The sequence below is a fragment of the Lepidochelys olivacea genome (assembly GCF_965140295.1).
Source record: "Lepidochelys olivacea isolate rLepOli2 genome assembly, chromosome: 1".
NCBI classification, from domain to species: Eukaryota; Metazoa; Chordata; order Testudines; family Cheloniidae; genus Lepidochelys; species Lepidochelys olivacea.
The window spans coordinates 6727105-6739841 of NC_140411.1; the positions used below are offsets into that span (position 1 = coordinate 6727105).

General features: G+C 48.0%; 1 protein-coding gene across 1 annotated transcript; it reads right to left on the minus strand.

Moving 5' to 3' along the window:
• Nucleotides 1-4242: 4242 nt before the first annotated feature.
• LOC311514534 (olfactory receptor 51G2-like) lies at nucleotides 4243-5178 on the minus strand (the record flags this gene model as incomplete). The annotated part of the gene is made up of 1 exon (XM_084617096.1): nucleotides 4243-5178. The coding sequence occupies one exon, from the start codon at nucleotides 5176-5178 to the stop codon at nucleotides 4243-4245; it is 936 nt and encodes a 311-aa protein (XP_084473222.1).
• Nucleotides 5179-12737: the final 7559 nt, after the last annotated feature.

Below are 12737 nucleotides of genomic sequence, written 5' to 3' on the forward strand. Positions count from 1 at the left end.
TTGCATCGTCCAAGCCCCTCGCAATCTGTAACATATTTATCAGTACAACACCCCATGCTTTAAGGCAGTGCTGCTAAAACCACTGGTCAGATCTGAAGGCCAGAAGGTAGCACTGTGATCACCAAGTCCAACCGCCCATAGAGCACAGGCCAGAGACCTGCCCCACAATAAATCCTAGGGCAGAGCTGTTACAACAACCTCCTGCCTTGATTTAACAATTGTCAGTGATGGAGAATCTACCACGGCCCTTGGTAAATTGTTCCAATGGTCAATTTCCATCACTGTTAAAAAATTACACCTTAGTTCCAATCTGAATTTGTCTGGCTTTAGCTTCCAGCCATTGGAGCGAGTTGTAAATTTATCTGCTCGACTTAAGGGCCCATTGTTAAATGTTTGTTGCCATGTAGGTACTTACAGACTATGATTAAGTCACCCCTTAACCTTCTCTTCATTAAGATAAATAGATTGAGCTTGTTAAGTCTATCACTATAAGGCAGATTTTCTAATCCTTTCTATCATTCTCTGGGCTCTACTCTGAACCCCTCTCAAATTTATCATCTTCCTTCTTGAACTGTAGACACCAGAACTGGGCAGAGGATCCCAGCTGTGGTCGCACCAGGGCCAAATACAGAGGTAAAATGACCTCTCTGCCACTACTTGAGGTGCACTAGCTTTTTCATCTGTAGCAGTGCACTGGGAGCTCATGTTCAGCCAATTCTGGCCTCCGGGTCTTTTTCAGAATCACTGCTTCCCAGCACTGGGTCCCTCATCCGGTAAGGATGGCTGGCATCCCTTCTTCCTAGATACACACATTTACATTGAGCCGTATTAATGCACATATTGCTGAAACACCAAGTGTGTTGCTCAAGGACACAGAAGAGGTCTGTGGAAGAGCCTGGAACTGAAGCCAGTTCCTCTGAGTCCTGGGCTAGCACGTTAACCCCTGGACCATCCTTCCTCTCTGGGGCTAGTGACTGGGGAGGGGTCAGCTGGCAGCTCAGCATGCTGAGATTACCAGAAACTTGGAACTAAACTCGTGTGACATCACTAAACAAGAACCCAAGAACCATTCCTTTTATAGACAATAACACTGAGTCATGCTTGCAAACACCAGTCCAATGACTGTGCTGAGCCTCTCAGTATCCCCATGATGCTCCAAAAATCCCCTCAGAAATCCCACTAATCCCCTCAGAAATCCCCTCAGTGTCACCCCAAGCACCCCCATATCCACCAGAGAAACCAAGGTGCTGGAGTCATGGGGCTTCCCAGAAGCCAGCTGTCACGGCATGCCATGGTAAGAGGCCTTTTATAGACAACTGTTGGGGTGTTGCTCTGTGGAACCCTGACACAGCCCTGATCTTAGGTTCTCAGAGTATCTGAGCATCTTGAATATATTTATCCTCTCGCCACTGCTGTGAGGCAGGGCAGGGCTGTTACCCACCTGTGCAGAGGCTCAGAAACAGCCAATATCTTGCCCAAGGTAACACATCTCAAGGGACGTGTCAAACCCAGCTCTCTTGAGTCACAGATTCTCTGCTGTGCTAGCCCTGTGCTCTAGAACATGGAGATGACAAGGAGCCAGTTACAGAGGTTTGATTCTCTGGCCTGTTCTCCCCCTATCTCAGTGGAGTTTAGAGCAGCCTGGGGGATGGGATGACCTCTGCCCATTGGTAATGGCTTTCAAGAGCACAGCCCACTCTGGCCAAGTCCCTGCAGATGGAAGCCACCCATGAGTGCCCCCTTGGGGCCTGAGGTAGCATAACAGGCACCCTGTCCTTCCCTCTAAGGTCCTTGCAATGACTTACTCTCAGCCTGGGATACTTGAAACAAGAGTCCCCTTTGTGAAGTCACATTTATGAGGTCTTCTTCAAAACACGGGCTCTCCTACCTTCCAGCCCCACCCTCCTTTTCTCAGGAACCCCAACAAACCCCGTGTACCATCCTGTTTGCTTGGGTTAGAGTTGGTTCAGACTTGCTGCACTCTCTGTTCCTCCCCAGAGGCCCTGTCCCCTGCCCCATCTATTCCCACTAGGCCCTTCCCACTGCTCCTCCACTTCCCAAGAGGCTCCGCCCCCGGCCAGGCCAGAGACAGGCCTTGGTAAGAGCTACCCTATGAGCCCAGGTGGCTGTGGGGATGCCTGAACTCTCTATGTTCTCTGGGGATGCATCCTGGGGGGCAGGGACACAGGCTGGGTGATTCTCTTGACCTCCACAGCCCCCTGCCCAGGGACGGTGGATGATCTTGGGCTCCTCACAGTGGCTCTGGCTCCCTGGGCAGCTCTTAACATAGCCTGCCTCTAGCTTTTGGCCTGGAGAGGGGATGGAACCTGGGGTAATAAGGAGGAGCATGGGTTGAGTCACCAAAGGGAAGTGATGCCTGACCAACCTGATTGCCTCCTATGATGAGATAACTGGCTCTGTGGATATGGGGAAAACTGCGAAAATGATATATCTGGACTTTAGCAAAGGTTTTGATAGGGTCTCCCAGAGTATTCTTGCCAGCAAGTTTAAAAAGTATGGATTGGATGAATGGACTATAAGGTGGATAGAAAGCTCAATGGGTAGTGATCAGTGGCTCGATGTCTAGTTGGCAGCTGGTATCAAGCGGAGTGCCCTGGGGTCTGTTCTGAGGCCAGTTTTGTTCAACATCTTTATTAATGATCAGGATAATGGCATGAATTGAACCCTCAGCAAGTTTTCAGATGATACTAAGCTGGGGGGAGAAGTAGATATACTGGAGGGTAGGGATAGGATACAGAGGGACCTAGACAAATTGGAGGATTGGGACAAAAGAAATCTGATGAGGCTCAACAAGGACAAGTGCAAAGTCCTGCACTTAGGACAGAAGAATCCCATGCACCGCTACAGACTAGGAACTGAATGGCTAAGCAGCAGTTCTGCAGAAAAGGACCTGGGGATTACAGTGGATGAGAATCTGGATATGAGTCAGCAGTGTGCCCTTGTTGCCAAGAAGGCTAACAGCATATTGGGCTGCATTAGTAGGGGCAATGCCAGCAGATCGAGGGAAGTGATTATTCCCCTCTATTCGGCAATAGTGAGGCCACATCTGGAGTATTGCATCCAGTTTTAGGCCCCCCACTACAGAAAGGATGTGGACAAATTGGATAGAGTCCAGTGGAGGGTAATGAAAATGATGAGGGGGCTGGACACAGGACTTATGAGGAGAAGTTGAGGGAACTGGGCTTGTTTAGTCTGTGGAAGAGAAGAGTGAGGGGGGATTTGATAGAAGCCTTCAACTACCTGAAGGGGGGTTCCAAAGAGGATGGATCTAGACTGTTCGCAGTGGTGGCAGATGACAGAACAAGGAGTAATGGTCTCAAGTTGCAGTGGGGGAGGTCTAGGTTGGGTATGAGGAAACACTATTTCACTAGGAGGGGGTGAAGCACTGGATGGGTTACCTAGGGAGGTGGTGGAATGTCCATCCTTAGAGGTTTTTAAGGTCGGGCTTGACAAAGTCCTGGCTGGGATGATTTAGTTGGAGTTGGTCCTGCTTTGAGCTGGGGATTGGACTAGATGACCTCTAATCCTAATCTTCTATGATTCTATGAGTCTTGGGAGAAGAAGAGGAGCAGAGGGTGGGGCCACAAGGGGGAAGAGGAGGAGTAGGGGTGGGGTCTCAAGGTGGAATAAGAAGGCAGGTTCGGGGTTACAAGGGGATAGGGCTCCTGCCTGTGCCATGCTCTCCCCTTTTGAACAGATGGTCATCCCTTTGCTGGGATAGGAGCTGGACGTGCCTCCCTGGCGAAGCTGCAGACTATTTCCACCCCTTTTCAAGCAGCTGGGGCAGCACAAATGGAGGGGATGAGGAGGGACTCTAGGCCAAAATCTCCTGACAGGACTCATGTGTGTCAGACCCTCACTCACACACGTAGCCCTGCTCTGCCTCGGTGGGAAGTGGGCCCAGCAGGTGTGCAGTGTGCAGAGCCATTAATGGGAGTGAGGTTGCCTGAGTGGCTTCTCCTGGGGCTCCTGCATTAATCATGTCTCTAACACAGCTCAGTCACAAGCGCCTGGCTGAGGGCACAGGGGCCCCAGTGCACTGTCCTCCTTCACCAGCCCTTCTCCCATTGCTCCAGGCCTTAGACCCTGTCTGAACCTCTCTACAGAGTGGAGATTGGTAGCTTATGTCATCTTTTATGTAAGGGTTCAGAATGGAACTGGAGGCCCATGTTTTTCATCTCTTGGGTTACCAGCGCTGAAGCTGGGTGAGGAGCTGATCCGTCACTGGAGGAACACCCTGATTATCTTGTCACGAAGGTGTCTGCTTTTCACACTGTATACTATAGGGTTCATCAGAGGCGGGACGAGCAGGTAGACATAACCCAGAAGAATCTGCAGCAAGGGAGAAGATACTTTCCCGAATCTGTGTATCACAGACAAGCTGATCTCAGGCGTGTAGAAGAGCAGAACGACACAGAGGTGGGAGACGCAGGTGTTCAGGGCCCTGAGGCACTCAGTGTGGGATGCGATGCTCAGCACTGTCTTGAGGATCATCACATAAGAGAGGAAGATGAGCAGCGAGTCCAACCCCATAGTTAAGAATGTAACAACCAAGCCATAGATGCTGTTGACTGTGATATCCGAACAAGCCATCTTCATGACCTCCTGGTGTACACAGTAAGAATGGGAGAGGACATTGGCTTGACAGTATCGGAACTGTTTTAAGAGAAAGGGGAGTGGGGCTGTTAGGGCAAACCGTACTAGGACAAACACAAGTCCCATCTTGGCTATTCTTGGCAGGGTTAAGATGGAAGCATATCTCAGTGGGTTACAGATTGCGACAAAGCGGTCAAAAGCCATCAGCAAGAGAACGGAGGATTCAATGCATTGAAATGAGTGGATGAAGAACAGCTGAGCAAAACAGGTATCAAGGCTGATCTCCCTAGAGTTAAACAAGTATATGCCCAGTATTGTCGGCAAGGTGGATATCAGTATGCCAAGGTCTGTGATGGCCAACATGGAAAGGAAAATGTACATGGGCTCATGGAGGCTTGGATCTGTTTTTGTAATGAACAGAATGACTGAATTTCCTACTATCGAAATAGCATACATAAAGCAGAAGGGGATAGAGATCCAGAGATGCACATCTTCCTGCCCAGGGATCCCGGTGAGAAGGAACATAGCAGATTTGAATTTGGTGTCATTGACAGCTGACATAATGGACTGGGCAGGTCCGAGGAGTTCTGAACTTTTCTTCCTGAAAGGAAAAAGAACAGGAGACTAGATAATATTTAACGAGACATCTTTCTGCTCTCCGTGCAAGTCTAGAGACTCCCAGACACTCAGGCAATATCAGCAAAAAACTAGTCTTGGATTTACAGCACCAATAGGAAAATGGGCACTGCCACACTGGATCAGACCTGCAGCCCATCTAACCCAGTATCCCGAGCCCCATACACAACGCTGCAGAAGAAGGTGGAAGAAGCCCTGTGTCATAAATATAATGGGAACTGTAACCACCTTTCTGTGTACAGTGCTATAAAATCCCTCCTGGCCAGAGGCAAAGTCCATTTACCTGTAAAGGGTTAAGAAGCTCAGGTAACCTGGCTGTCACCTGACCCAAAATGGCCAAAGAGGGGACAAGATACTTTCAAATCTGGAGGGGAGGAAAAGGCTTTTGTCTGTCTGTGTGATACCTTTGCCGGGAACAGATCAAGGATGCAAGCCCTCCAACTCCTTAGATGTTAGTAAATAATCTAGCTAGAAAATGCGTTAGATTTTCTTTTGTTTTTGGGCTTGGAAAATTCATTGTGCTGGAGGGAATGTGTATTCCTGTTTTTGTGTCTTTTTGTAACTTAAGGTTTTGCCTAGAGGGATTCTCTGTGTTTTGAATCTGATTACCCTGTAAAGTATTTACCATCCTGATTTTACAAAGGTGATTCTTTTACCTTTTCTTTAAATAAAATTCTGCTTTTACGAACCTAATTGATTTTTCATTGTTCTGAAGATCCAAGGGTTTGGGTCTGCGTTCACCTGTACCAACTGGTGAGGATATTATTATCAAACCTTCCCCAGGAAAGGGGGTGAAAGGGTTGGGGGAATATTTTGGGGGAATAGAACTCCAAGTGGTCCTTTCCCTGTTCTTTGTCTAAATCACTTAGTGGTGGCAGCATACTGTTCAAGGAGAAGGTGGAATTTGTGCCTTGGGAAAGCTTTTAACCTAAGCTGGTAAAAATAAGCTTAGGGGGTCTTTCATGTGGGTCCCCACATCTGTACCCTAGAGTTCAGAGTGGGGAGGGAACCCTGACACCCTGCAATAGGAAGCTATGAGAAAACCCTTCTCCCAGGGAAAGTTTTCCCCCTACACCCACTAGTTAGACATATTTTGTGGTGTAAATCAGGAAGGTTCATAGCCCATGAAAGCCTTTTTTTAAAAAAAGCCTCATTACTCTAATTTGATTTTCTGGTTACCCATATAAACATCCAGTCCCTCTTTGAATCCTGCTAAACTCTTGGCCCCATGGGTATCTTCTGGCTGCGAGTTCTGCAGCATACTTGAACACTGTGATTTTATATGATTTCTCAGGTTATGATTTCTTAGGTTAGAGCTGGACTTAAAATGTAGTGTATGTAAACAGAGTCTGAAAGAACTCTCCCCTGATAGCCAGCTGGGAGGAAGAGAGACTTCAGGAGCAAACCGTTCTTACATGAACACTCCTACTCTGCCTAGATGTCCAGCAAATTGAGCTCAAAGTGTTCAGCTTTGGATGGTGTACAAATCACTTTAGTACTGAATGCAGGGATAGTAAAATGCTGTTACCAATGTTGTTGTCTTTATTGTATAAGTAAAGGGGAGCAGAAGTGTGCTTAACCTGTCCCAGATGAGGGGGTTACCCTAGGTGAATAGACATTGTTAAGCTTGGGGCTTAAATGCCAGAGCCCTGTGAAAGTAAGAGGCGTGGGGACAGGTGTCCCAGGTAGGAGTTATGGACTCTCCCGAAGGGTCCCCATTGTGGTTTAACCTTTTCCTGCCCATTGTTCAAAGATAGAACTGAATAGGCTTTATTAGGAACCTTTGTTACTTTAAGTGCTTAAATGAGATCTGAAATCACTTGTGGAGGGCCAGCATTTCTGCCCAACCTGCCAATACCTAACAGACTGACCTGCAGAGGTCACAGCAGAAAGGCAGGTGGCAGCAGAAGGTAACTGACAGTCAACCAGATGAATCAGAGCAGAATGACTGGCTGGCAGGGTGGCCACTAGAGGGGAGCCGTGGCTGACGGGGTGGCCAGCCTGAGCAAGTGCTCAGATTGCAGAGCAAGTAAGGTGACTTCTTCCCTGGCTGGGAGGTGAACTCACATAGTTGCACCTCTCAACCCTGGGTCCTCACTGACCAAGGACAATCACAGTGAGTGGGGTTGGGTGAGGCAGCAGAGAGGGGCATGATAAAGGAAATTCTGGTTGTAGAACTGAAGAGCATGAGGCAGAAGTCACTGCCCCAAGCACTCTGGGGTGGGTGTCCTGGTCACAGTTTTAGGATTATGAATCCTGCTTGTGGAATTTCCCCTAATTAATGACAGTTGACTTCTCTCCTGTCACTAAAAGTTTCTTTTCTAATCTCAGACTGCACCTCCCAGAGGCGCCCAGGAGTGGTGTATAATTTCCCAGGTTGCTTGGGCCTCTTCTTTGTTGTACTGCTGAAAAGGAACCCCTAATTACAGAACCCAGCCCTGGTTGCTGCCAGCTCCATCTGGTGGAAGGATTACATGTAGGTCATCTGGACTTGTTCAGAACTTGAAAAGGTCACAGTGTCACAGCCCCCAGTCAATCAGTTCTCAGCAAACTAAACTCTAGTAGCTCCCCTGTCCCTGGGTTAATAGCTGACTGGTTCTCCTCAGGTTCTGTTCTGTCAGTCTGTAGCCTGTATCCGGAATGGTAACAGGCATTGGGATCAGCATAGAAAATATACATTCCCTGAGCTCTCACTGTCTCATACATAGTAACCTTAGCACCTGTTATTCAGGCATGATGCTGGTTTTCAGGAAGTGCATTTAAAAGTCAAATGCATGGGGGGAACTTCATTTTCCACATGAAAGTAGTCTATTGCTCTCTGACTGCCTGTGTCCTATATTCATAAAATCTGTAGCAACCTGGAAAGGGATTGGGACAGACATGGAACTGAGCTGGCATAATGAATTTGTATGTTAAACCTTGTTCTTGACATGTTTACATTATGGCTATCTTGGTTAACTATTTTGATATTTATGTTATGGCTATATTGGGTGAAACCAGTTTGGCTCTTCTTAATTTAATAGCAGGATTCTGGAAAACAAGCAGGAAGAGAAGCAACAGCTGAAGAAAAGCCATTGCTCAGTAAGCACTTCAGGGAGGCTGAGAGAAAACACTAGAGCTACAAGCAGGGAATTGTCTGATCCCGGGCTCCAGCCATGTTACACAGGTTGTTTTGCCAGTTCTGGAAGTCTGTCCAGAGTTCTGGCAGTTGTTGCTGAGAAGCTCTTCAGACTGTCAGGCACAGAAACTGCTGGGGAAGTCAGAAAGCCTTCAGACTGCCTGGGTGCTCATCAGAGAGGGAGTGCTTGGGGTCAGAGAAATGTACAGACTTTTTTTTTTTAAACCTTCTTATTCTCCCATATTACACTTTATTCCTACTGTTCAGATTAAACAATATTTTGGTTCAATAATGTTGTCTGCTCACTCGACTCACCACTAGTCACAGCCTTCCTGAGGGAAGAACCAGAGTTTCCAAACCCACTCGGACCTGCTTGGCAAGCACAGTCGACCCGCAGTGTGTTGTAGCCCAGGGCTCCGTCTGAGGGTGGGAAGTTTGCGAGATTCCACCCCATGAGAGGGCAGGGTCCGAGGCCTGACATCTGGCACTCAGAGACCAGAGAGGGGGCAGAGATGCCAGTAGCCCTGTAATTCTGAGGGATCTCTACAGGGCAGAAAGGCTGGAGCCCTCAGCCAACCAGGAGATAGAAATATGCCTCATCGGACCTGTTACCACAGAGCAACGCAGCTCGGAATTCCTGCGTTCACAATTAAACCAGAAATTAAAACCTTTGAAAATGCATTTGCCGATGAAATTTCCAGGAACAAATAAACATGAGGGGATTTGGGAACTCGTCACTGATATTCCGTGGGGCCTCCTCTCACTCGGCCCAGGGCAGGATCGGGCCCAGAGCTCACGGCACCTCTAGAAATGGGACCCCTGGAGAAATCCTGACTCGGGGCATCGGGGTCCTAACGTTCCGAGCTCGCTTTGATTTTCAGGTTTCTGTGTAGCTTGAATAACTCACTGGGGAGCATGGGCAGCTGTAGCCGAGGGGTTCCCTAGCTCCCTAGTGCTCCAGCCAGTGGCGTAGCTAGGGGGGAGCGGGGCAGCGGCCGCTCTCCCACTGAGCACAAGTGGCGCCTTTTTCATTTTTTGATGCCTTATTAATTTTTAGTCACCGTGGGGCCTAAAGCAACTTTCCGCCCCCACCCCAGCTCCACAAGCTGCTGGCCGGGGGTGCACGGGCTGGAGCCCGGGGAGAAGGCGGCGGCTCCCGGTCTTCAGCCGCATTTCGGCGGCAGGTCCTTTAGACACAAGCAAGTGAAGTGACCTGCCACCGAAGACCCGGAGCGCCGCCCGGAGAGTACAAGCGGGTGCCACCTTTTTTTTATGTCCGCTCCCCCTGTTCGCTCCCCCTGGCTATGCCACTGCATCCAGCCCTGTCACTGAGTCACCCCGACAGCCCAGCTGAGTCCTCTGCTGCTGCACAGAACATCTGCCCATGGAAACGGCTTCCAGCCTTTCCCCTCCACTTCGCATTTTAAAGATACTAAAACCTGCCAACGTACCCAGTTCCTGCTAGGCGTGGAGCTGCTGACACCAGAGGTCTTCACCCTAAAGGACAAGGAGTCACTGGAGAGGTTGCAGGGGCAGCAGGCTGTATCTGTTGAGATAGGGAGGCAATTGTCTTTATGAAGCCTGCCGGCACAGTCCCTTGGGGGAACCTCAACTGCTTGGCTTAGTGTGCACCAGCTTTAACCCCTGTCACGGCCAATGGCAAACTGCAGGAGACCAATCACAGGGGACGTGTGGTGATGCTGCCCAACTATTCTGCAACACAAGCCCTGCTGCAGGCTCTTCTCCTGGAATCCGGGCTTGTCATCATTGTTCTGTATGGTTCTGATTACTCACATGGCTACATCAGGGGTGGCTGAATGGTAACAATGAAGCTGTCACAGCTGTGGTCTTGCTGAAATAGCATAAAATAGCATAAAAATAATATAGAACCAGATTTCTCCCCAGTAACCCCCTTTCCTGCATTACAAACCCAGGGTGCAGGCCAGTGAAGGGAGATTCCACAAGGCTCCCTACATGGAAATTTCCCTTGGATCTTTCCGGTCGGGGAGAACCCTTCCCTTCTCCATGAGGAAAAGTTGGCAATGGACTTTGTTGCAAGGGTAGGTTCCTAGGTTACTGTTTTTGTTGTGTGGTGTGTGGTTGCTGGAGAGTATTTGCTTTAGGTTGGGGGCTGTCTGTAAGCGAGGACTGGTCTGTCTCCCAAGATCTATGAGAGTGATGGTCGTCCTTCAGGATAGGTTGTAGATCCTTGATGATGCACTGGAGAGGTTTTAGTTGGGGGTTGAAGGTGATGGCTAGTGGCATTCTGTTACTTTCTTTGTTGGGCCTGTCCTGTAGTAGGTGAATTCTGGGTACTCGTCTGGCTCTGTCAATCAGATTTTCCACTGCATGAAGTAGGTTTTACCCCACAAAAGCTTATGCTCAAATAAATTTGTTAGTCTCTAAGGTGCCATAAGTCCTCTCGTGTTTTAGACTAAAGTTAGTAGATCTGCAATTTCACATTTGAGTTCCTTCAGAACTCTTAGGTGAATATCAACTGGTCCTGGTGACTTCGTATTGTTTAGCTGATCAATTTGTTCCAAAAGCTCCTCTAATGACACCTGGAACAGTTCCTCAGATTTGTCACCTAAAAAAATGGTGAGTCATGATTTCCCTTGGAGAAGCTGTGTTGATTCTTCCTCAACAAACTGTGTTAATCTTTGTGTCTGATAATTCTGTTCTTTACTATAGTTTCAGACAATTTGCCTGGCACTGAAATTAGGCTTACTATCCTGTATTGCCAGGATCACCTCTGAATCCTTTTTTAAAAAATCAGCATCACATTAGCTATTTGCCAGTCATCTGGTACAGGGGCGGATGTAAGCTATAGGTCACATATCACAGTTAGTAGATCTGGAATCTGGTACTTGAGTTTCTTCAGAACACGTGGGTGAATCCCATCTGGTCCTGGTGACTTAATATTCTTTAATTTATCAGTTTGTTCCAAAACATCCTCTAATGACACCTCTGCCTGGGATGGTTCCTCATGTCTGTCACCTAAACATGGGAATATTCCTCTGCAATGAAGCCCAAGGCAAAGAATTCATTTATCCTCACTTTCCTTGAGTGCTCCTTTAGCACCTCAATCATCCCGTGGCCCCATTGATTGTTTGGCAGGCTTACCACTTCTGATACACTTTGATAAAAACTTGCTGTTATTTTTTTTTACTTTTGCTAGTTGCCCTTGAGATCATTTGAGCTAGATACACAATATCACCATGCCCCATCCAACAAGTATGAGTCAAACCCTGAAAAAATTATGAGATTGGTTTAAAAATACTGAGATTTAAAAAGATCTCTCTTGGACCCAAACAATCATAGAATCATAGAATCTCAGGGTTGGAAGGGACCTCAAGAGATCATCTAGTCTAGCCCCGTGCTCAAAGCTGGACCAATCCCCAACTAAATCATCCCAGCCAGGGCTTTCTTTGTCAAGCCTGACCTTAAAAACTTCAAAGGAAGGAGATTCCACCAACTCCCTAGGTAACGCATTCCAGTGCTTCTCCACCCTCCTAGTGAAAAAGGTTTTCCTAATATCCAACCTAAACCTCCACCACTGCAACTTGAGACCATTACTCCTTGTTCTGTCATCTGCTACCACTGAGAACAGTCTAGAGCCATCCTCTTTGGAACCCCCTTTCAGGTAGTGGAAAGTAGCTATCAAATCCCCCTCATTCTTCTCTTCTGCAGACTAAACAATCCCAGTTCCCCCAGCCTCTCCTCATAAGTCATGTGTTCCCACCCCCTGATCATTTTCATTGCCCTCCGCTGAATGTGAAAAAATTTGAAAGCGTCCTTCTTGTAGTGTGGGGCCCAAAACTGGACACAGTACTCCAAATGAGGCCTCACCAATGTTGAATAGAGGGGAACGATCACGTCCCTTGATCTGCTGGCATTGCCCCTACTTATACAGCCCAAAATGCCATTGGCCTTCTTGGCAAAAACGGCACACTGTTGACTCCTATCCAGCTTCTCATCCACTGTAACCCTTAGGTCCTTTTCTGCAGAACTGCTGCCTAGCCATTTGGTCCCTAGTCTGTAGCGGTGCATGGGATTCTTCCGTCTTAAGTGCAGGACTCTGCACTTGTCCTTGTTGAAACTCATCAGATTTCTTTTGGACCAATCCTCTAATTTTCCTAGGTCGCTCTGTATCCTATCCCTAACCTCCAGCATATCTACCTCTCCTCCCAGTTTAGTGTCATCTGCAAACTTGCTGAGGGTGCAATCCATGCCATCCTCCAGATCATTTATGAAGATATTGAACAAAACCAGCCCCAGGACTGACTCTTGGGCACTCCAGTTGATACCGGCTGCCAACTAGACATGGAGCCATTGATCACTACCCGTTGAGCTCCACAATCTAGCC